Source organism: Podarcis tiliguerta (assembly GCF_965153285.1).
Source record: "Podarcis tiliguerta genome assembly, chromosome: 2".
NCBI classification, from domain to species: domain Eukaryota; kingdom Metazoa; phylum Chordata; class Lepidosauria; order Squamata; family Lacertidae; genus Podarcis; species Podarcis tiliguerta.
This window is the reverse complement of record NC_139535.1, coordinates 56,414,286-56,437,133: the sequence shown is the minus strand read 5'-3', so window position 1 is coordinate 56,437,133 and position 22,848 is coordinate 56,414,286. Positions and strand designations below refer to the sequence as shown.

Genomic DNA, 22,848 nt, shown 5'->3' with positions numbered 1-22,848 from the left:
GCTCTATTTTGCAACAAGTTTATGATAGAAACTTAGAGCTGACTCTTCCCCATCCTTTATTATCTACGAAGTGAACTGAATAACGCTAAGAGGACTTGGAATTTAATTTAATTGGAAGGATAACTGGCCATATATCTTCAGCTGGAAGAAGGATGAAAGCAGTTTGGGAGCAGCCAAGGAACTGATGAGCTTCTTTATTGAGTCATCTGCAGTTTGACAGACCACTCTTCTTCCCAGGCTGAGAGGGAAAATGGTGAAAATAGTTTATTTACTGGGACAGAGCAACTTTTGCAGCTGTTGTTAAAGTTCTCAGTGCAAAACAATGAAGCATGGGACAGAGCGATGGAGAAATTTCTGGAACAACAGCTCCGCCCTAGGCATGATGGATTACAGCAACAAATGGGGTGGGGTGGGGGAGACATAACATCTTACAAGGACAGGAAGAAATGCTACAGACAGAATAATTGCCACACACGGGAAGAACAAGGATATAGTTTGAGTTCCTCACTTGAAGCTTTATAAATCATTTAATGTGTCAACACGAATAGAAGTTATTAATATTGCAGTTGTTGTATAAGGGATTATTATTATTATTATGACTGGAATGTAATTGAAACTAGTTAGACTTTAGAATGCAGAATTAAAGAAAATCATCAGATCTAGCATGCGGGGGGCACTTTAAATAAATTATATAATTCTGTATTTGCATGATTGGTATTAATAATTGTATTATAAATTGGTATTGTTATAATGAGGCTATTACTGGACTGTAATTTAAAACTAATAAAAATATTATTTTTAAAAAACACTGAAGAGAACAGCATTAGCAGTTAATTTTGTGCCTGTTTTTCATTCTGGCCTTGAGTAAAGTAGTTACAGATAACTGTGAAAAATGTTATACACACAGACACATTAGTACAAAAGCTGAGATTCTCAGAATGCCAAATTTGGCAGAAGATATACCAGGTTTGACACTTGCATGGCAATCCAGTAGACATGGAAACATGTAGGCTGTTGTCCCCATCTGTTGTAATGGTGGCTCCGAGGAAGAAAGCTTACAAGACACGACAACTGCATTATGTTACACCTATAGGGAGAAAAGGGGGTTTTGAAGAGGGATTCTTGCTAAATTGTGTATAGTTTGAAATGCCCAACCCCCCTATTGAGACCTGTATGAAAACACTGTTGTTTAGAGTTTGTTTTGTCACATAAAGCTGCTACAATCCTTTACATACTTTTAAACAGAGAAAATTCTGGCATCCAATTTTACTGCATATTGCAGCAGTTCTAGCTGTATGGGAGTGCAAATGAGCTTTTGAACTTTGTAGATTGGTAAGCAGCAGTACCATTTTAAGCACACTGAAAAGGTCAACTGTCAGTCTAGAAATGTGAAGAAGCAGTAGGTGCACATGCCCATTCAGGAATATGTTTCAGAAAGGCATCTAAATTAGTTGAATTTTTAGGGAATGAGCGTTGTAAATCCTGTTCCGAGGCTTATTTGTGAGACTTGCTCTGTCAGTGTTGTGAGAGGAAGAATTACGCTCTTCTAAGTATTATGCTGCTAACTAGGAATGTTATAAGAAATTATCTCTGAAGAACTAATTAGGCAATAATTCACTGCTTTGCAGAGCAAAGCTTGTTACCTCACATGTCCAGCACAATTGAAGGTTGAGCAAAGATGAAACAAGACCAGGAATACCAGCCTAACTAGCTGAGTGGAATGCTACAGCCTGAGGGCTTCTGTTGAATTATTTCTGTGTGCCTGCATGCATTCTGTTAGTGCAGTGTGGCATTACATATAGTGGCAATATATCCTTGGTTGAAAACATACCTACTGTTATTCTGATGATAAATGTAGGAACTCACGTCTGTAAAGAGCAGATTGGAGATGAATCACAATTTGGACAGAGAATGCTAATAAATTAAAAGCTCAAAATAAACTGGAAAAAGAAGTGCTAATGAAAAGCAGTAAAGTGTTTAATCACAGGGCTGTAACTCTAGTAGGACAGGTCTTTAGAAATAAGAGAGTTCAGAGAGGTGAAGGCGAAATCAGAATAATTTTATTCTATTGATTGATTGCACTTATAGCCCACCTTTATCTCCAATGAGCTCGAGGTGGTGTACATGGCTCTCCCCTCCATTATTTAATCCCCGCAACAACCCGGTGAGGTAGTTTAGGCTGAGAGGCAGTGACTAGCTCAGGGTCACCCAATCAGCTTGTGGCCGAGTCGGAATTTGAATCCTGGTTTCTCAGGTTCTAGTGTGACCAGCTGTCTTGTGGAAAGAGAATCTCAAGACTCACAAAGTTTGATGTTTGCTCCTTTTGTGAGGCAGTTTGTTTACAAATGCCTTGTTGAATTCTGATTTCCGAACGGAAGTGGCTTAAATGAGAAACAAAATAAAATTTGATTTGAGGACTGTATTGTTTATTGTTTTGACTTAAGTTCTCCCACCCCATTTCTTGCCCCCAGGACCTGACTGGCATAGAGTCCATGGACCAGTGCCGTCATACACTGGAACAACACAACTGGAACATAGAGGTACTGTCTCACTTGGGGCTTGCTTGCTTGTTGCACTTGTTGCTTACCAGCAGTAGATGGTATCCAGTGCTTTTTCTCCTCTGACAAAAGGCTCTTTGATCCAATATGCTTCTGTGGCACCTCCCACTATCCCACTGGAGCAGGGGTGTGGGTGGTTGGGGAAGGTGGATATACAAAAGTTCCTTCCCCATTCAACTAATGGAAGCCTCTGGTCCAGTACAGATTTCCAAAGACATTAGAGCCTAATGTCATTGGGGTGGGGTGAATACACCCCACCATTGGATTCAGCCCAATGACTATGTGCCTTTGAAGTCAGGCCAAAGTCAGAGCCACCCCTGAAAAGACCCCTTCTTTTGTTACCATCCTCTGCACCACCCTTGCAGAGGGCACACAAAGAAGGACCTTGGATGAACAATGGGGATCCAGATTCTGCACACACAAAAACCTGCAACCTCTAGTGATATTGATTATACAAAATTAGCATTTTCCCTAATTTGAATAAATCCGTATTTTTATTTTTTGCTCTGTGGAATTCTGATGACCAGGGGATGACGCAAAGACCTCAGCAAAGCTGTATTCCTGACTACAGTATTAAATATCTTAGTCATCCTTTTATTGTTTGTCTATATACTTTCTAAAAGAATTTTCTGTGTGATAGGTAAAATATGCTAACCAGTCCTTGTTACGCCCTCTATAGGCAGCTGTTCAGGACCGATTGAATGAGCAAGAGGGTGTCCCAAGTGTCTTCAATCCACCACCTTCTAGACCGCTACAGGTCAACACTGCTGACCACAGGATCTACAGCTATGTTGTTTCAAGGCCGCAACCAAGGGCAAGTTCTATAACTGAGATGTAGCTTAACTAGGGAAGCATTTGTTCTCTGTGGTCAGTTCTAGGACACAATAAAGCACCTACAGTGGTACCTCTGGATGCAAACGGGATCCGTTCCGGAGCCTTGTTCACATCCTGAGCAGAACACAACCCGCATCTGCGCGTACGCGGGTTGCGATTCGTCGCTTCTGCGCATGAGCGTGATGTCATTTTGAGCGTATGCGCGAGCGGCGAAACCCAGAAGTAACCCGTTCCATTACTTCCGGGTCACCGCAGAACACAACCTGAAAACGCTCAACCAGAAGTGTCTTTAACCCGAGGTATGACTGTACAAGGAAAATACTTTTCTGCAGGTTTAGAACACAGGTGTTACCTTGAATGGGGACTTATTTTCTATAAGAGACTGTGGTTACTTTTGTTGTCCTGTTGTAAAAATGAAAAGCAGAACAGCAAAGGAAAATGATACTTAAAAGCCAAACGTTTGGTAATTATTTCAATATGCCTCAAGCTGGGGTGGGAGGTGGGGGAAAGGAATAGAAAAACACTTGTTGCTGATGAGAACCAACATCTAGGAATTGTATCTCTGAGGTTAAATAGCAAGACATCAGTTTCCAAATGTGTGCTAAAATATTTCATTAACATAGCTGCTTCAAGATAAAATAAATTTAAGCTGGTACAGTGTTACCTCGGTTTACAAATTTAATCCGTTCCTGAACTCCGTTCTTAAACCAAATCTGTTCTTAAATCGAGGTGCGCTTTCCCTAATGAGGCCTCCCGCCGCCGGTGCCCTTCCACCGTTCGGCTTTTGTTCCTAGACCAAGGTAAAGTTCGCAAACCGGAACACTACTTCTGGTTTTGTGGAGTTCATAAATCGAATAGTTCATTAACAGAGCTGTTCGTAAACCGAGGTACCACTGTACTTCAAAGGAATGGCGTGGTAAGGACCTAACTCTCTCTTTGTCATTTCAGGGCTTGTTAGGTTGGGGTTACTATTTGATAATGCTTCCATTCCGATTTACATATTACACATTACTTGATATATTTAGGTAAGTGCACACTTGTTTATGTTTGCATATTGAGTTTGCATGTTGAGTTTATTGCTTTATTCTGAAGTTTGCCACTACTCCTTAGTTAAGGTAATACTCTATGGCAGATGTGGGCAGGAGGCTAGAAACTGGTTTACTTGTAGATTAGTGCCCAATTTCTGAAGGCCCACTTTGTAATTCTCAGGCATTGATTAGGTCATTTATTTGTTTCTAGACATTAGATGATTGCAAAACAAAGTTTAGCAATATAAAATAAAGACAAGTTAGCACTGGAAATCTTGCAAACTTGCTGGGCTCTGGAAATCTTGGTATGGTCTAACAATGTTTTTAAACAAAGGTGTTTACTTGGAATATCACAACAATTGTGGCATGGTTGGTTTTTGTTAAGAAATCTTTAATATGGGTTTTTGTGTTGTAAATACAGGTGGTAGAAACATATATAACTAAACAAATGTAAAACTGAAATCATCCCACTCGTGTTCTGAAGGTGCTAGAATAACCAGTAGCTGATATTTCAATTTTATACTCTTTCCTAGGTTTGCTTTGCGTTTCATACGCCCTGATCCTCGTAGTCGGGTCACTGACCCTGTTGGTGATATTGTTTCATTTATTCATATGTTTGAAGAAAAATTTGGAAGAATACATCCTGTTTTCTACCAGGGAACATACAGTCAGGTTGGTACAAGAGATGTCAAAGAGTTGTCCTGTCTTGAAGTGGAGATTCTTGGAAGAGTAATCTTCAGTTATCCCTTGAGGCAAAATGTTGTAGACATATATTGTAGGTAATATAAAATAGTAACCTGAGATATTTAATTGGAAGTTACGTTTTGTTAACTGTTGCCTATGTTACAATGTATTGGAAACAGAATCACTCTGCTAATACAGTAACTTCAGTTTTTCAATGCGTGGTTCTAGTAGTGCTAATAATAGAACAGTCTGCCTTGGGTGAAGACCATATCAAAGACTCACTACTTGGTCTAGCACAGCCACAGTGCTCCTTATCCAATGAGGAAGGTTTGCTGTGCATGATTTGGCAAAAAAATTAGCACAGTTAGAGTCTTCGTGTACATGCTATGATCTGATGACCTGACACTACTTTTTTCACTTGAGCACAGTGTCAAATTGTCCAGATTTCATCTCTAAAACATCCTTATGTTTCTTCTCTCAAGGCACTGAATGATGCAAAGAGGGAGCTACGCTTCCTCCTTGTTTACCTTCATGGTGATGACCATCAAGACACTGATGAATTCTGTCGGTAGGTTACTTCAGATATTTTTTATTATAAATGGTGGTGTGAGTTCTGGGTGCGGTTTCACGTGAATTAATCTTTTATCCTTTCCAAACAGCAACACCCTTTGTGCACCTGAAGTGATCGCCCTCATAAATACAAGGATGCTTTTCTGGGCTTGTTCCACAAATAAACCAGAAGGATATAGAGGTACGTGTTTTGATTACAACTCTGCCTTAACGTAACATTTTATAAACACTTGCAGCCCAGTCCTAAGCATGTTTACTTAGAGTTACAGCCCGCTCTACTCAGTGGTGCTTCCTCTAGAGTAAGTATGCATTGGATTGCAGCCTTGAACTGTAATCTTATATGATGAAAAGAAATGCTTTTGAACTGGTGGGATATAGTCAAGCAAATGTGTTTAGGATCAGGCTGTCAAAATAAGCTGTTGTGTCTGTTTTGTATTTTATTCTGCCCCCTTTTACTATATGGGAAACAAACCATTACATGAAACAGCAAGGAGGGATATGCGGATGCCAGTCATTGATATGCTGGAGCCACCCAACTCTACAGTGCTCACATGTGAGTTGCATGTCACTCACATGTTGAAACAGGAGCAGGCCCACATTGTTGGATCTGCCCCCAAAGTTGCATTCCTAGACTATCAACATCTTCAATGTCTGTACAGAGAGTGGAGAAGGAGCCCTTGCGTCATAAAAGATGGAAGTGCTGTTGCTTATTAGGAAATGAGTGTTGATTATGGAATAGAAGTACAGCCCGTCTGAGGCACTCCCATTGAAGAATTGGATTTGTGGCCTGGGTGTGGTGCTGGATGCTCAGGTGGCAGTTGTGGCCAGGAATGCTTTAAGTGGATTAGCCTGGTGTTGCAGCTATGCTTGTTTTGGAGAAAGCTGATCTGGCTACTTCACACACAGGATTTAGTCATAGGGCGTTTGGATTACTCCAGCATACTACACTTGGAGCTGCCTTTGCTGAGAAACAACAGCAGAATGCTTTAGTGCATAGTGTTAACCGAGGCAAGTGACTGAAACCATGGAGCTCCACTGCGTTGGCTGCAAGTTTGTTTTCAAGTCCATTTCAAAGTGCTGGTTGCTACTTTTTAAAGTCATGTGGATCTTTCCTGGTCGCTTGAATCTGGGTTGGCCTTGCTCTGTGTACCTATACTGACTGAAGTATTGCTGGTTGAAAGGGACACAGGGCTTCCTTTGTCAGGGCACCCAGACTCTGGAAATCCCTGTATTGGGCGACTTGTATGACACTTTGATGATATTACAACATTGATAATAACCAGAAAGTTTTGAATTATAACTGAATTGTTTCCCTTCTAAAACACTGATGTTGTGTTTATTTTTGTACTGATTTTAATTATTCCATTATATATTCCTGCATTGCAGGGAGCTCTGGTTGGCAGTACCCATGTGAAACCAGTACTAGTGGGGCTTGCATTTGGCATCAAATTTAAAAGGTGCAGATACAAGCTCCACATGCCAAGCAACCAGAAATGCATTTTAAGCCTCAGGATTCTTCCTTTGCACCCCACATCTGCTTCCCGGTGCCATATATATGTAATCGGGTATGGGGCAGGTGGGCATGCCTTGAAGAAAATGGCCTCATATGCCAAATTAGGACCCCTGCTAGCCCTGATTGGGCCTGTAAGCTGGAGGTTCCCTGCTGCTGTTACATTAACTTTGTGTCTTAGTTTAATGAGAAACTGGACAGGTAACATGCCATGGTGTGTGGAGGTTCATGGGCAGAAAACTGTTGAATTCTAATTATTCAGTCTGATTTCCCCAATTTCTCATTGAGATGACTCCCTCCTCCCTGCTTGTGAATGCGTTTTCATTTACTAAAGTCAGAACTATTGAGACCATTGCCTTAAGGTTCTGAAGGCTGCCCTGAATTATGATCGCTTCCTCTAATATTTTCTCTAGTGCCGCCTTCATGAATTTTGAAAAGGAGTTTCCTTTTGTCTGATGCTGCTGATCATTAAAAACATAGGTTTTCTGGGAAGGTTGTGTATATGCCTTTGATACCAGATCTCCAGTGTGAATTTGCTGTTGGACTAGAACCCCAAATGTCGAGAACTGAAGGCCACTTCCTCTTAAAAGTGTAGAAGAACTGTAGAAGCTGAAAGTTGGAATGGTCTTCATGTTGCATTAGGGAGAGGACTACAGCTCAGTGGCAGAGCACATGACTTCTCTCTGGAAGGTCCCAAGTTGAATCCCTGATGCCTGGATACACAAAGATCTATGATAGCAGGGCTTAGAAAGACAATTCACAAAACCATAGAATGTCACTTCCAGAGTAGACAATAGTGGGCTAGATAAATAGTATGATGGAGTTTAATGCAGCTTCATCTCTTTGTAAATGCCCTATATGGTAAGATTGCAAATGCTGACCATATTGTATGCATTTGTCTTAGTGTCACAGGCTTTGCGTGAGAACACCTACCCATTCCTGGCAATGATCATGCTGAAAGATCGTAGAATGACCGTAGTTGGGAGGTTAGAAGGACTCATCCAACCTGATGACCTCATTAACCAGCTGACATTCATCATGGATGCCAACCAGACATACTTGGTATCTGAGCGCCTGGAAAGGTACTAGGTCAAAAACAAGAGATGCCATCTCCACTCTCCACCTTACAGTACTTAATTAAATCTACGATTACCTTTTCTGTGGGAAAACTACCAACTGCTCAACCTGACTTAATTATCTGGGCATAGAGTAAAAGAGAAGAAAAATATATATCCTGTAAATTGCAGCTATCTGTTTAATTATATGACTTGGGTTCATATATGTTGCTGGCAGATTGCTACTGTAGGCTATAACAGATTGAGAGAGATTGCAGGCTTTCAACAATAGTGTGTTAGTGTTGGATGGGAAGAGATTGCCTCTAGTTCTTAACTCTAGTTGGCATACTGCTGATTTCTGGCACCAGGTTGCTTTGTCACTAAGAAGAAGTGGACTGCTGATGCTGTTCACAGGGAGAGAAGGCTGTCTTCTTCGAGATACTAGCCGTGGGGTATTTTTTCCAGATTCTTGCTTGCGTGTCAAAGCACCTTAAGATTCAGTCAGCATGGGCAAGGGCCCAGTAGAGGTCCACAAGTGGAGGCGCTTGCTGCTCTTTGCTGCTGCCTACCTATTTACTCCACTGAGCAAGCAAATGGAACAGGAGGAGCACAAGCTGTTTGAGGGAGAGGGCAAGCAGGAAACTGGTAGAAGCTGCTGCTACTACTTGGTATCAAGAAGGAAAAGGAGCAGCAGCAGCTGCTGTTCCCACATGCGAGTAAGAAAATGCTGCTATGCCTAGTCGTAATGCAGAGCCACTGGGACAACCCTCCTAGTTAGAAATACATCTTTCCCCTAGTAAAAATCTGAAATTTCTTCAGGCATTGTTGTAGCAGTTCTTGTCAGGTTGGCACTAATGCATTTCCCCTTTTATCTTAGAGAAGAGAGAAACCAAACTCAGGTCCTTAGACAACAACAAGATGAGGCATACCTAGCTTCATTACGGGCTGATCAGGAGAAAGACCGCAAGAAAAAGGAAGAGCGGGAAAAGATGAAGAGGAAGGAGGAGGAGGTGCAGCAGCAGAAGCTAGCAGAGGAGAGACGGCGACGGGTGAGAATTGAATGTGTCGATAGCAGTGAATCACAGGTCTCAGGTGCAATTTTCATAATAAGAATAGATGCCTCAGCTACAAATGCAGGTGGGAATGACTGGCTCTTGTAGATGGCCTTATATTACTGCAAATTTAGTACTGGCACTTTGGAAACAGGAGCAGTTACTAGTTTGTGGAAGACCACTCCTAGTTGGTTAGTCTGCATTTCATAGTACAGTATGAGCCAGGATTCAGACCCTGTAAATTAATCCATTAAAATTCTGATCAGTGAACAGTAGTTTATTTTAGAGAATTCAGATCATGTCGCACATGATGTTTCTCTCTCTCTCCCCACCCCCACTAATACAGTTTATTTATACACTGGTACCTCGAGTTACAAATGCTTCAGGTTACAAACTCCGCTAACCTGGAAGAGTTGCCTCAAGTTGAGAACTTTGCCCCAGGATGAGAACAAAAATTGTGTGCCAGCGGCACAGCGGCAGCAAGAGGCCCCATTAGCGAAAGCACGCCTCTAGTTAAGAACAGTTTCAGGTTAAGAACGGACCTCTGGAATGAATTAAGTTTGTAACTAGAAGTACCACTGTATTTATTTACAAGTAGCACGGCTACTTGCAGAATAAAGCAACAATGTTTAGTTGCCAGATCCATTTACTAGTTTCCATTCTCTTGATGGTTATAATTCAGATCACTTTTTCGTGTGCCTGCATTAGAGTAGGAGATTTCAAGTAAGTCTTCCTCTTCTAGAAGTTTCCCATTAACACATATTGTTCTATTGGAAAGAAATTATTTTAGAATACGTGCAAAAACAAATGTTTTAATAGGAATAAACTTTGTGTAGAATTATCAGTTGAAGCTCATTACAGGCACCATTGGGTGGGAGGATGCCCTAAATTCGTATTTTCATAATAGGCTTTCCATCATCCCAGGATGCAGTTCTTCACAATTCCCTTCCTTTGGACCAAGGCACCAGAAACAAGTGTACATACTACACATTCTGCTGGAACACTGATAAAGCTTTGGGTATAGCCTAGTTAGTCCCAACAGAAAGCTTAGCAAGAGTTCCAATGAGTGGTGATTTCTTGAGTGAACGTTTTGACTCCAAATGAATGCAGTAACTGGCTGGGTTATTCCTACTGATGAACACTCCACACCTTCATGCAAACCTTATAGGTATGCACGAAGGAGCCTTCTCTTGCCAGAATTCTACATATTGGAATATGACTTGGCAATCTAATTTTGAGGCCCATTTGAAATGAGGTGACTGCTGCTGTGCTGATCTAGTGGCTACAGCTTTATTTGTATCTTGTCATACTGTTGGAGCTGCCGCCATTTATTCATATTTCCATTTTATCCCTGAAGACTCTGCAGGAGGAGAAGGAACGGAAATCTGAATGCCTTCCACCAGAGCCGCATCCTGATGACCCAGAAAGTGTCAAGATCGTCTTCAAAATGCCCAATGACTCCAGGGTGGAGAGGCGATTCCATTTTACACAGTCTTTAGCAGTAAGAATGGGGCCAAATTTTGTGGCTGAGAATTATTTGAGAAGCAGAAATTGAGCTCTGAATCTGCTTTAGCAGCTGACGATTCATACAGATAAAGGGGAGACCCAGTATGCAGAACTGAAGGAATGGTGGAGCTGGGCAATGCAGTAATTTCCTTACCATTTTTGCAAAGCCTCTTATCTTAACCAATGGTCTGCCCTTAAAGAAATACACCCTGGTTGACTCACTTTGCTTTCTAATTTATTAGGGATTCTAATCTGGATCTCCTACATGGAGACTAGGCTCTCTCTCTGTTGCATCATGCAGGCCCTTAGGAAGGAGTGGGTTGAACCCAGAGTGTCCCTTCCATGAATATAAGGACTCCTTCAATTCACGCAAGACACTCAGATCCAATGGAGGCTCCTGCTGGAGGAAAGAGGGTGGAGATATTTCTAGTTACCCCTTCCACCTATAGGCTCCAGCACCTCTCACACTGTTCATTTCCTCCACATTACCTTCAGCATGAGTGTTCCATGAAAAGTTCTGCTCTTATGAACAGTGGATATATGAGGAAACTTACTGCTCAAGTACATTTTATACAAATTAGGTACGTTGTGATTGCATGGAGGCCCCCCTCTAAGATGATCATGAAAAAATGGCCATCTTACTGGGTATTCTTTCCATAAACACAGAAGAGTGTTGCAGTGTGAGGATCTGCTTTCTGCTCTCAGTTGCAAGGCATTCGGTCATTTGGTGAATAACTGTCTGCTACCTCCTTAGGTGATCCATGACTTCCTATTCTCTTTGAAAGAGAGCCCGGAGAAGTTCCAGATTGAGGCCAACTTCCCTCGCCGTGTCCTGCCCTGCCTTCCGACAGAGGAGTGGCCCAACCCACCCACGCTGCAAGAAGCTGGACTCAGCCACACGGAAGTTCTCTTTGTGCAGGACCTCACGGACGATTGACATTTCCCCAAAATACAGAGATGGAAAGAGAAATTCCTACTATAATACAATATTTTTTTTAAAAGACTGCTGCGTACACATGAGGGATCAGAGACTCTGTGGCCTGGGCCAGCCACGCCGTATGTCTGCACTGGCGGGAGAAACTGCACACTCACGCACACGCAACCCCTTTTACATCCAGAGGGCCGATGGGAGGGGCCACGGTTTGCCCTCCTGAGACAGGGGGAGAAACGGCAGCTCTTGGTAAATATTGCTTTTATTGGAAATAATATACCCCAACATTCTGACATTAGAACACCCGACGTTTTGCTGCTTGTGACAGCTAAAGGACACCGTACCTGTGGGCCAGGTTGTCTTCTGCCCAGGTAGGGGAGGGACGGGCAGAGGGTCTTTTTTCCCCTTCCAGCTTCTCACTCTGTATAAATCTCTTAAATATTTCTTTTGCTTTGTAATGACCAAAGGAGAACGGGGGTAACAGTGGTTTTTGGTTTATTTTTTTGTTTTATAAGGAGCTGGTTGACATTCTTAACCACAGGGGTTCTTCTCCAGGGTTGTTAGCCTGCGTAGTGTAATAAACTCTGCCTCTAGTGTGCCTGTGCTAACACCTCTGACTGTCAAGTGTCTTACTGGCCCAGATGATGGCCTGACCTAACCTGTGCGCACACAGCTTTAGTAGCGAAATTCCCTTGGGTCATGTTGCAGCAGCAATCAGGACTCGATACTGCCTTCCGCACAGCATCTTAGGCTTGCCTTGGCTCACTCTGGAGGAGTGTTTGTGACTGTGCCAGTGAGGGACATGTCTCTTGCAATAGCCACATGAGGTAACTGCAGCAGTGACGGGAAGGCAGACAGAAAAGTTGAGCTAACTTAAAGGACTGCAGACATTTTTGTTGAGCCAAGGTTGTCATTTTGTCAGTGTTAATGGGGATGGTGTCTGCCTGCCTTGAGGACACTGCAAGTGTTAAACGATGAGCTGTGTGTTGCAGCTAGAGCCCACAGAGCTCTGAAAGGCAGCCTGCAGATTTTACAGATGCAGGCCTCTCTTAATAACTGCAGCTGTTGCCTGTATTAAGGCAGATTCAGTCTTGTTGCCCTTTAGTGCAATGGGATGTTCATGAGGTCAGGAAAGCTGCCTTCTGAAGTCTTTCCAGCTAACAAGGAGTCTCTCAGTTGTTTAATTTTCTTAGGCGTATGGAAGTTGAGAGCACAGACTTGCTCATGGAACTCGCTGGGCTCTTTTCTGTTTCCTTGTGATGGAGGAGCCTCCACTTGCTACTGTATATACTGCAGAAAATATTGCCTCCTGCGAATGAGCATCATTTGGAATCCGAGCTGGACTCATGAAATACAGTATTACTCTTATTTGCCAGACTTAGCTTCCCTTCTCTTTTTTGATTGATTGGATCAGAAGCAGAAGAATACTAATTTTTCTGTCCTCCTTACTAGAAAACTGAGTTAAGTAAGGATTATAAAAGGGAGATGAAATGAACACAGTCTTTTTGTGGGAATACAGGTTCAAGGTGAACCTTGTGTGTGCTCTGTTCTTACACATATTTTTCCATAGGTATTGATTCATCTGATGGTATTCCCTGCCTAAAGAATTCTTGCTACTCTCAAAAATTCAGATAATTTCTCAGCTATTGGCTTTATGCCTTTTGGTTAGCATGTGAAATTCTTGGATAGAACAGACTGAAGCATAGCCCTGGCCCTCTTCTCTAGAGCATCTGAATGCCTTTTGGGCCTTTATCATAAAAAGAAAGCACAGCAGTGAGTGTAGATTGATGCTATTTCCGTAGAAAGCAAAAACGTGAGAATACTTTCACACCCCATAATGAATGATGTGCTTAAATCACCCCAACCCCTACTTTATTTGTGAATCTTGCAGTTGCTCAATTCATTTTAAACATGCTGCATGGCATAACTTAATACTAATTAGTTATCTAATTAGCAAAGTTAGAGCATGAGCAGATGTTCTAGTGGGCACTAGTGTTAAAAGATGTAGTTTGCACTGAAAATTTACAGTTTTTACACTAGTATTGCTTTTTGCCAAACTGGAACGAGTTAATACTGCTGGAGTGAATGCAGGATGTAAAGGTTAGGTAGGTTCATTTTGGTTTGACCACTTGCTGTTTTCTAATAGAAAGTTTCCAGCCCATACACAGTCTAAGCAAAGGAAGAAAATCAAGTCACAGTTCAATAAAGACTCTTGCGATACAAGAGTTTTTTGAATAGGGGTGATCCAACAAGCATCGTATCACGTAAGCAAGTGTGACACAATGTAGGTGGGCAGGAGATGCAAATCCTACTGAGCTGGCATTGGCCAACCAAAAAAGATCTTGGGAGTTAGAGTGAATGGCTGAATCAAAAATTGACCCAGTGGACAGCAAATGCAAGAACTGCCACTGATAGAGCATCTGATTTACAGTGCAGCAGGTAGGGTTGGAAAAGACCCTGGCCCGGAGGGTTGCTTCCAGTCAGTGTAGACAATTATGACTTGGTGTAAGGCTGCTTTTTGTGTTCCCTAAAACAGACCTATGCTGTATTCTACCTTCATGGTCAGAGGCAGTATTCCATGGTATACCAATTGCTGGGCATCTCAGGTGAGATACAGTGGCCAATCAGATGCCTGTGGAGAAACCCATGAGCAGGACAAGAGCACACTCCCATCCTGCAGTTTCCAGCCAAAAGCATTAATGCCTCTGTCCATGGAGGCAGAACATCGCCATTGTTGCAAGTAGCCATTGATAGCTTAATCCATAATTTGTCTAAACCTTTCTTTAAAGCCATCCCAAGTTGCTGGGCCATCCGTGCCTCCTGTGCGAGTGAGTTCCACAGTTTTAACTGTGCAGAAACCCTTCCTTTTATCTGTCCTAAATCTTCCAATATTCAGCTTCTTTGGATGTCCACAAGTTCTAGTGTTACGACCAATGGAGAAGAAAACATTTTCTCTAGCCACCACCTCCAGTTATTTGGAGTTTGAGTGAAACATGGAGAGTCCTTAATGTAGCATGTTTAGCTTTAAAAACAAAACTTAATAGTAGATCACCTTGTTGCACTCTGTTTCCCACAATGGCTAAGCGGACGTCTCCAGAAAGTCTACAAGGAGACATATGCTGTTGCTCTGAATCTGGAGGTCTCCAATAGTAGTAATCACTACTTAACCACTGGTAGACCTTTCTGTGAATTTGTCCAAACATCAGTATGCTTTTTAAAACAAAAAAACACAAGTGCTAACCATGATATTTAACAAACCACTGACACACTGAAAGCAAATCTGCAAACTACCATGGGCATTGGAAAACTCTTACTTTGTTTGCTGAGAGCAAGTTGCTCCAGGTATCACTGGTGGCAGAGTAGACAGTATATTTTAAAAATGCTAACATTCCACTTCTGAGCTTGTGCTTGGTTCCTTGTGTCACAGAGCTGCAGCAGATAGGAACTACAACCCACACATCATAGAAGCTGTATTAGTTGAAAGCAAGGGGTGACACTACCCACATCAATCACCGAGAAGCTGGTGGGAATGCTAAACATGCTGCAACTTTAAAAGGTTGTGTCATTATTCCATAACCAAAATTAAGATGGACGCTGAAGTTAATGTTTCAGGGGCACAGTAACTTCCCTGAAGCCGGCGAGGGAAAATTCATGTGCCTTCATAGCACATTCACTTTTTTATATTTTACTGTGGCACTGATTAGAGCATAAAGCAAATTAACACAGATTTTCTTTACAGCATTTTATCATTGTGACGACTTTTTGATGAGAATGTGAGCCGGGGTCTAGGCCATGGCTCTTTTGGATGTGGGAAACCGCATTTCAAACCATTGCTGCATTCTACGAAGTCTCCCATCCTAACTCAGTTCAGAAGCTGGGGGTGAGGATGCCATTCGTAGCTCCTTGGAGGAGGGTCAGGATACCTCTAATACTACTATTAGAAGACAACCAACCACCACCTTCCTGAGAGCACTGCCTCCACCAAGAGAAGAGACTGGCCTGCCCTCGTTGGTATACATCATACATTTATTAGTGAATATCCCTCTCAAAATCAGCCACAACATTAAAAAAAATAATGATTGCACTACTTGGTCAAGCAGAACTAGCAACTTTCATTTTAAAAAAAGTACAAATCTGTTAAAAATTTCAATCAGTATAATACACATATATATAATACAACATACTAGTTATGTTAAATGCTACAAACCAATATGATTCCAATGGAATGGAAAAAAAACAAACACTTTTTTAGAGATTTAAGAACCTTTTTTTCTTCTCTATATATTAGCCTTTTTTTCAAATACATACATGGGAAAAATGAGGTAACTGTAAAATGTGCAAGTAACAGAGCAAAAAAAAAATTATATATATATATTTATAATATATATATAATATATATATATATAAACTTTCTAACACAGAACAAATGCCCTGGTGCCCTACAGGGAGGCTCCTCTCCTTGTAGGGTGAAGCTGAGCTATCCCTCTGGAGGGCACGGGACTGGTAAAAAAGAACAGTAAACAGTCCACTATCCCACCACAGGAAATCATTGGTAAACAGTGGCATCTACAGCGCAATCAGCAATCACAAACATCCTAAATAAATGTTTTAGTAATTTTTTTTGTTGTTTTTTGTTTTAAAATGATAATTTTTAGCTGCTCATTGGAATAAATTCTGCAGCACACGAGCTTGTGAGCTTTCGAGTCGCCACCAGAAGAACCGTAAGGCTTTTCTACCCTCCCCAACCCCAAGTCATCTTTCTGGGGGGCGCGGGGGGAAAAAACCCGAGATAGCAGGGGGGGAGGAGAAGAGAGCGTTTTTAAAACAGATGGGCACCGGCACTATTCTGATTGGCTATAAATATAGAAACACCTGTGGTTTTTATATACAGTAAAGACCTTTGGTTAGTTGTGTCGCGTGAAATAAGTTGTTATTGTTTTTCCTTCTTTAAAAAAGCTGTGAAACGAGGAGAAAGGCTGGGGCCGGGGGGGGGGGGGGAGAGAGCGGAGGAGGTGGGTCTGACACAAGGCACTGGCTTGACATGTGAGGGAGAGGGGAGAACTGAGTGGTCACAGAAGGACAGGTACTCAAAAGGGGCTGCTGGTGTCTGTGCAGTTTTATATGGCAAGTGGCCCATTCCTTTGTGTGTGCGCACGCAGGCGCATGGGCCGAGACCTGGCTTAGATGTCCGACTGTGGCTATTCTAACCCTCTGGAAAAGTGGGCTGAGAAGGAAGAGATTTAAATTATTTGACCTGATCCAAATGACTTCGCCGTTTTAACCTGCATTATCAGCCAAAGTGCAAAGAAGGGGCTGAGCCAGGTGGGGACTTAAAAAAACATTCAATTCATCAGAAATTCAGGTGATTAAAAAGAAAGCTCCGGCCTGCCCAGAGCTCAACAGGTTCCTAACGGACTGATCTACCTGCAGGCTAGTTGCTCCTGCCAAAACAAGAGATTGCTACCCAGCTGTGGTTAAGCAGAAAATGCACCTTGCTACATCCTGTCTGTGTGGCTCGGCGTCTTTCTGCAGGACTTTGAAGATCATCCCTGGACTGGTAACGGAATAAAAGGTCCACGAGACAAAACAAAAGCAGGTTCTCAGGTCCCCAACCTCCTAGCTCCCCAGAGGACTTCCCGAATTCAAGTGGCTCAAGAACTCCAGCATCTGGGGTTGGGGTGGGGGGAGAGATTAGCTGTAAGCACCAATGGCAAAAGGCCTGGTGGCCCCAGCTACACCTAAAAAGACTTTCCCCTGCTTCAGAGGTAAGTATTGCTGAGAGCCAGTGGGCTCAGGAAAACAACACCACAGACAGCTAGACTGCTCCTGCCCACTGTTTTAAGAGAGGCTACTTCCCCTCTCCAGCCACCATCTGAGCTCGGAGCACCCCACAGAAAAGAGCCAGGTTGGAAGAATCTAGCTTTCCTTCACAAACGCTGCTCCAAGGCTGGCCCAGACCAATCTGAGTAATGGGCCCATGGTTTGTTCCACCCGCTCCGCTCATGAGTGCCCCTCCGGCATTTGTGTGGCTGGGAGAATGGGATTTTTTTGGGGGGGTGGGGTGGTAGTTTTGTGGGAAGAGGCTCCAGTTTATGGATAAAGGCCCTGGGATGCTGGATGAGCAGGAAAAGCATGGCCCGCTCTCATCTGCTGCCATCCATTCCAAAAGAGGGTTGGGTACAAGCCAGACCTCAGCTGGCAATTAAAGGCAGCAGGAATCAATGAACCCAGCTGGGGAGAAGACGGAGAATATTGGGGGGGGGGGGGGAGAGCTCCACCTTTTGGACGGTGGAGGAAGTTGAATTCTGACGGAGCCACACTGCCAGACACATCCCACTAGCTGATACAGGGACAAGGTTCATGTGCCGGGAAAAGATGCAGAGAGGAAAGGGGGCAATGGCAGAGCATGTCAGCGGGTGCAACTTCACCCACCTCTGCAGCACCATGAAAGAGAAGATGCACCTAACAAAACCCTCTCCTTTCTGAGGCCGCTACTAGCCGCTCCCCCCACCGCCTGCCAACACTGACCCTTGCAAGCCTACCTCGAGGTTCAGTCCTGTGTGTGCCCCCCCTCCCACAGCTGCCTCCTCCTGGCCCAACCAGGTTTCAAACCCATCTCACATCTGGAGGGGGTGGGGTAGGGGGGAAGGGGAGGGAGAAATGCCCTGAAAAGCGTTGACGGTCCTTGTGAGGCGTTGCGGACATGTGCAGTACAGTGCATGGCAGTAATCAGCTGAGCACAAAGAACTCCCTCTGTAACCCCCCCACCCCATCACCCCCACAGCTGGCTAGAGAGTTAGCCAATACCAAGTTCCAAGCTGGTCATAACATGCATGCATAATTTGTGAACATTTACATTAGGTTTCATCGTCCTCTCCGAGTCCTTCTTGCCAGGCTTCCGAACACAAACCAACTACATGGCGAGGGCTTCTCTCTCTCTTTCTCTCGGCTCCATGGTATAATCATGCAAAACAACTTTTATTTTATTTTTAATATATATTTTTTTAAACGATCACAGGTTTCTGTAACAGGGTGGCAGGTCGGTTGCTTTCTTGCTTCAAACCAGCAGGTGCTTTTTTTTTTAGGTAGGATTAGTGTGTGTGTGTGTGCACGCACGCACGCAACACACGCACGCACGTGCACAGAGAGACAGGAAGGCACACAACTCGCATGTATGCTCGTCATGGCGAAACAGCCCACCCCACCCCACCCCACGGTGCCTGACCCCAGAGCACAAGCATCAGGCCATGCAGCAGGGGGGAAAACAACACTCCGTTGGGGGTGGCAGTAGGAGGGCCAAACTTCACTTGGGGCCCCCGGAAGGGGGGGAGGAGGAGGAGGAGAAATGGTCGAGCGAGTGGAAAAGGGAATGGAAACGTCTGCCTGGTCCTACGCAGAAAGGAAAGAAAGCTGATGCAGCAGTGCATCTTGGAGGGAGGAGCGGTTTTCGCCAGATGGGCTTTTCTCCATGATAGCTAGTGCAAGGGTAGACAACAGCAAGATTAATAAATAATTCCCCATCTGCTCGCTGCCCAGGATCCTACTGCAGGGAGCTTCGCAGCAGCCCCGGCAGCTTTCAGGGGCTTAGCCTGGGGTCAGCACAGAAAAGCGGGCAGGATTTACAGTGGGACTAAAGGCTTCTGCTTCAGTCGGCTGAGCATCTCCCAGAAGGAAAACAGGGAGAGAGGGAGGCAGAGAAACACACGTGCCCTCCCCTGAGATATGGGGGGAACAGTGGCACAAACCTGATTTTTATTTTTATTTTTGGGAAGGGAGGTTGGATTTCATGGAGATGGGTGCTGAGAAAGAAAGGGGACCCCAAGGAAAACAACTGAGGTGCAGAAGGGAAGAGAAGTAATTGTCAGCTCTAGCTAGAGAACATGATTCTGAAGACAGGCCTCGCAGAGAGCCTCCACCTTACTACAAATGTATGAAGCAGAGCCAGCTGCTTCACCACGAGGATTCTCACTCACTCAACTCATGCTTTCCTCCACGTCTTTTGAGGGGGAAATGGGTCTCCACACGCCCCTCTGCAATGAGAAGGGGAGCTGAGTGGGATGGGATATTGCTGGGCCTTGCACAGGCCTGTTTCGCTCCACCACCACCACCACCACCCTGCTATGGAGCCCTGAATGCTGCCCAGCATCCCTGGCATGTAGGAAGGGCAAGATGGGGTGGGTGTGTAAGGAAAAGCCAGAAGAGGCAGCCCTGGGCCATGATTTGTGTGTGGGCAACCCCAAATGGTTCCGGGAAGGCTTTGGGCCGCCCCTCACCAGTGCTGCAACCAACCACTTCCACTGCCTGCCACGTGACAACACTGTGCTTTGGGGGGCAAGTGGTTGGGGGGTGGGATTGAAGCAGGCACTTCCTCCCCCATCTCTGAGCTGCTCTGCTTTTGAAGGCCCCGATCTGGTGGCGCCAGAAGTGGGGGTGGGAGGGGGACTAAAACAACCTGGGTCAGACAGCCACAACAAAACCAAAACAAGGAAAGGAGAACCAAAACGAAAGGAATGCAAGAACACCTGGAGAGTAAAATGGCGCAAGGATGGAGTCTCTTTGGAGTGCGGAGCACATGGGGAGGCCTCCCCCTAGCGAAGCGTGACACCGCGGAGCTGGCTCTGCCACCAGGCCCAGTCCATGCCACGGAGGGGTAAGGGTAGGGGGGTGTCATACATTGCTTATATTCTCACCACATCCCAGGAGAGTCCCCAGAGGCTTAAGCGTACAGGCTGGGCCAAGCCCCTGGGCCAAGGTCCGTATCCTGGAGTGAATTTGTGCAGCAGTGCGTTGACGAGCCTCACTCAGCCTCCCGGTGCACTTCTGAGGCGTCTGCCCGGCAGATTGGGCATGTGCGGTTTGCCTGCAATGACCAATGGCAGGATCAGGAAAGAGGGACGTGGCTTTAAGGTCAACCACACCCACTAGGAAACGTTTCTGATTAAGAATCAGCAGCAGCAGCAGCAGCCTGTATCCATTTATCTGAGACCTGTTGCTCGTTGTAGGTTTGGCACTCTCTCCTAAACTACAGGATGAAAAACGAATGAATGAAGGAATGGACTTCTCAAGGCATCAACCGGCACTGGACAAGGACAAGAAACTGGGCTCTATCTCGGACACAGGTGGGGAATCTTTTTGGGCCCCACGGACATGCTTTCATGAGCAAGCTTCCAAGGGCCACATGCCAGCCGTGGGCCAGTCAAAAGTGGCCAGAGCAACAGATGCAAGTCTCACCTTTGTACAGCAGGCTACATTCTGGCCTTCCAAAACTCAGGTGTTCCTAGACAGATCTCCCCATCCGGGGTGACGAGGCATTATCCTAATGCAAGGATGCATTCCAACCAGGCAAAAAGCACCTGCGAAGCAGGGCTGGCGAGAGGCATGGCTTGGGGAGAGAGGGCGTGGTCAAAGGGGGAATCATGAGGGCTGGTTGGCTGAATTTGGCCCCACAAATCTAAGGTTCTCCACCCCTGTTCTAGGGGAACAAGGTAGTTAAGAGCGAACCTCCTCTTCCAGAAGCCCTCCAGTCCAAACCTTTCCTTCTGACATAATTTCCTTTGGATCAGAAGCTAGGCAAAAAGCAGGAGGCTGATGGCAGGAATAAACAGGAAGGTTTCAAAACAGAGACAAGATATGGAGTGCTCCTAGGATTTGCACTGAGACCAATGTTACTTAATTTGTTCATGAATAATTTGGATTCAGCTGAGAAATAAAGTGGCCAAGTTTGTGGTTGACAACAGATTATTTAGGATGGTGGAAGCCCACAAACTCCCAATAAAATTATGAATGAGATTCAATATAAGTCAAGTCAAGTAATGGTGGTGGTATGGCCACATTTGGAATACTATACACCATTTTGGTCACTCATTCTCAAAAAGGGTCTCATAGGGCTGCAAAAGGTGAGCAGTTAACAAGTGAAATTTACAGAATTGCGCAGCCACAAGATGTGGCAGTGGCCCAGGTGACTTCAAAAGGGCATGGGACAAAATTAATGGAAAGTAAGTATATCAATGGCTAATTGTGTGTGATGGTTCAACAGCCTCTAGGCATGCCTCTGAATACTAAGGGAAAAGGGGGGAAAGGCACTTTCTTTTGCAACCCATTTGAGGGCTTTCTAGTGGCAGACCACTGCTGGAAACAGAATGCTAAACTCAAAGGACCCACTGTCTGATCCACCAGACCTTTTCTTAAGTTTAAGGCACTGCATACCTGAAGGAGCGTCTTCACCCCCATCATTCAGCCTAGACACCAAGGTCCAGCTCTGAGGGCCTTCTGGCAGTTCCCTCACTATGAGAAGTGATGTTACAGAGAACCAGGCAGAGGGACTTCTGGAAGTGGCACCCACCCTCTAGAACATCCTCCCATCAGAAGTCAAGGAGATAACTACACAACTTTCAGAAGACTTCTGAAGGCAGCACTGTATCAGGAGGTTTTAAGTGTTTGATGCTTTATTATGTTTTTATATGAGTTTGGAAGCCGCTCAGAGTGGCTGGGGCAACCCAGCCAGTTGCGTGGCGTGGTTATTATTATTATTATTATTATTATTATTATTATTATTATTATGGATTTTCCCCACTCCTGTATTTAAATTAGGATTCTGAGTCGCCTTACAGGTGCACAAAAATCATTGAACAGTCATTGCATTTGCACATAATAAAAGCCAGAGTCTCTACTTAAAGGATTTGCCTGCAATTTACCCAGAATGTTGAACGGAGATTAGAAGCAGTGGTTGAATCCCAGATTTCACTCCTGCTGACAGAAGGGGGCGGAGGTGACTTTTTCCAAGTCACTCTTCCCTCTGCATGCCCTCCAGAAAAACTGTTCCAGAGGTGTGTGAAACTTCCCCAGAACAGCAGGGGAGACTTCCATGGCCAGGAAGAGCCCTGCACGAGTCCCCTTCCCCTTCACGGTGCAGTTGCAATCAACAGCCAGTAGAGAGCGCTGTCAAAGCTGATTCCAAAGCTCTGGGTCTCTTAGATCGCTTGCACAGAGGCCCGTTCCCCCCTGTATGCCCGCCCCCCACTTGATGATTATGCACTTCCGAATATGCTCCTTGCCGATTAAGCCACAGCATCCCGGACAGAATAATCTTTTAATGCAATGGTTCCCCAGTGATAGAGCAA

The 22,848-nt window shown here is 44.4% G+C and overlaps 2 protein-coding genes across 9 annotated transcripts in view; one reads left to right on the top strand and one right to left on the bottom strand.

Moving 5' to 3' along the window:
- Nucleotides 1-12,338, top strand: part of FAF2 (Fas associated factor family member 2) — a 31,254-nt gene extending 18,916 nt beyond the window's left edge. For all 3 annotated transcript variants that reach the window (XM_083423444.1, XM_083423445.1, XM_083423446.1), the window contains 10 exons: nt 2,472-2,540; nt 3,238-3,372; nt 4,341-4,417; nt 4,954-5,092; nt 5,587-5,672; nt 5,764-5,855; nt 8,089-8,266; nt 9,117-9,288; nt 10,649-10,792; nt 11,552-12,338. In XM_083423444.1, coding sequence (XP_083279570.1) covers nt 2,472-2,540; nt 3,238-3,372; nt 4,341-4,417; nt 4,954-5,092; nt 5,587-5,672; nt 5,764-5,855; nt 8,089-8,266; nt 9,117-9,288; nt 10,649-10,792; nt 11,552-11,734 — 1,275 coding nt within the window. In that variant the 3' untranslated portion in view covers nt 11,735-12,338. The remainder of the gene's footprint in view (nt 1-2,471; nt 2,541-3,237; nt 3,373-4,340; nt 4,418-4,953; nt 5,093-5,586; nt 5,673-5,763; nt 5,856-8,088; nt 8,267-9,116; nt 9,289-10,648; nt 10,793-11,551) is intronic.
- A 3,398-nt stretch (nt 12,339-15,736) lies between these two features.
- The window catches only part of RNF44 (ring finger protein 44), a 60,099-nt gene continuing 52,987 nt past the window's right edge, over nt 15,737-22,848 (bottom strand). For 5 of the 6 annotated variants that reach the window (XM_083423388.1, XM_083423390.1, XM_083423391.1 and 2 more), the window contains exon 11: nt 15,737-20,588. In XM_083423388.1, the coding sequence (XP_083279514.1) occupies nt 20,526-20,588 (63 nt within the window). In that variant the 3' untranslated portion in view covers nt 15,737-20,525. The remainder of the gene's footprint in view (nt 20,589-22,848) is intronic. The other variant, XR_014507191.1, reaches the window with a different exon arrangement.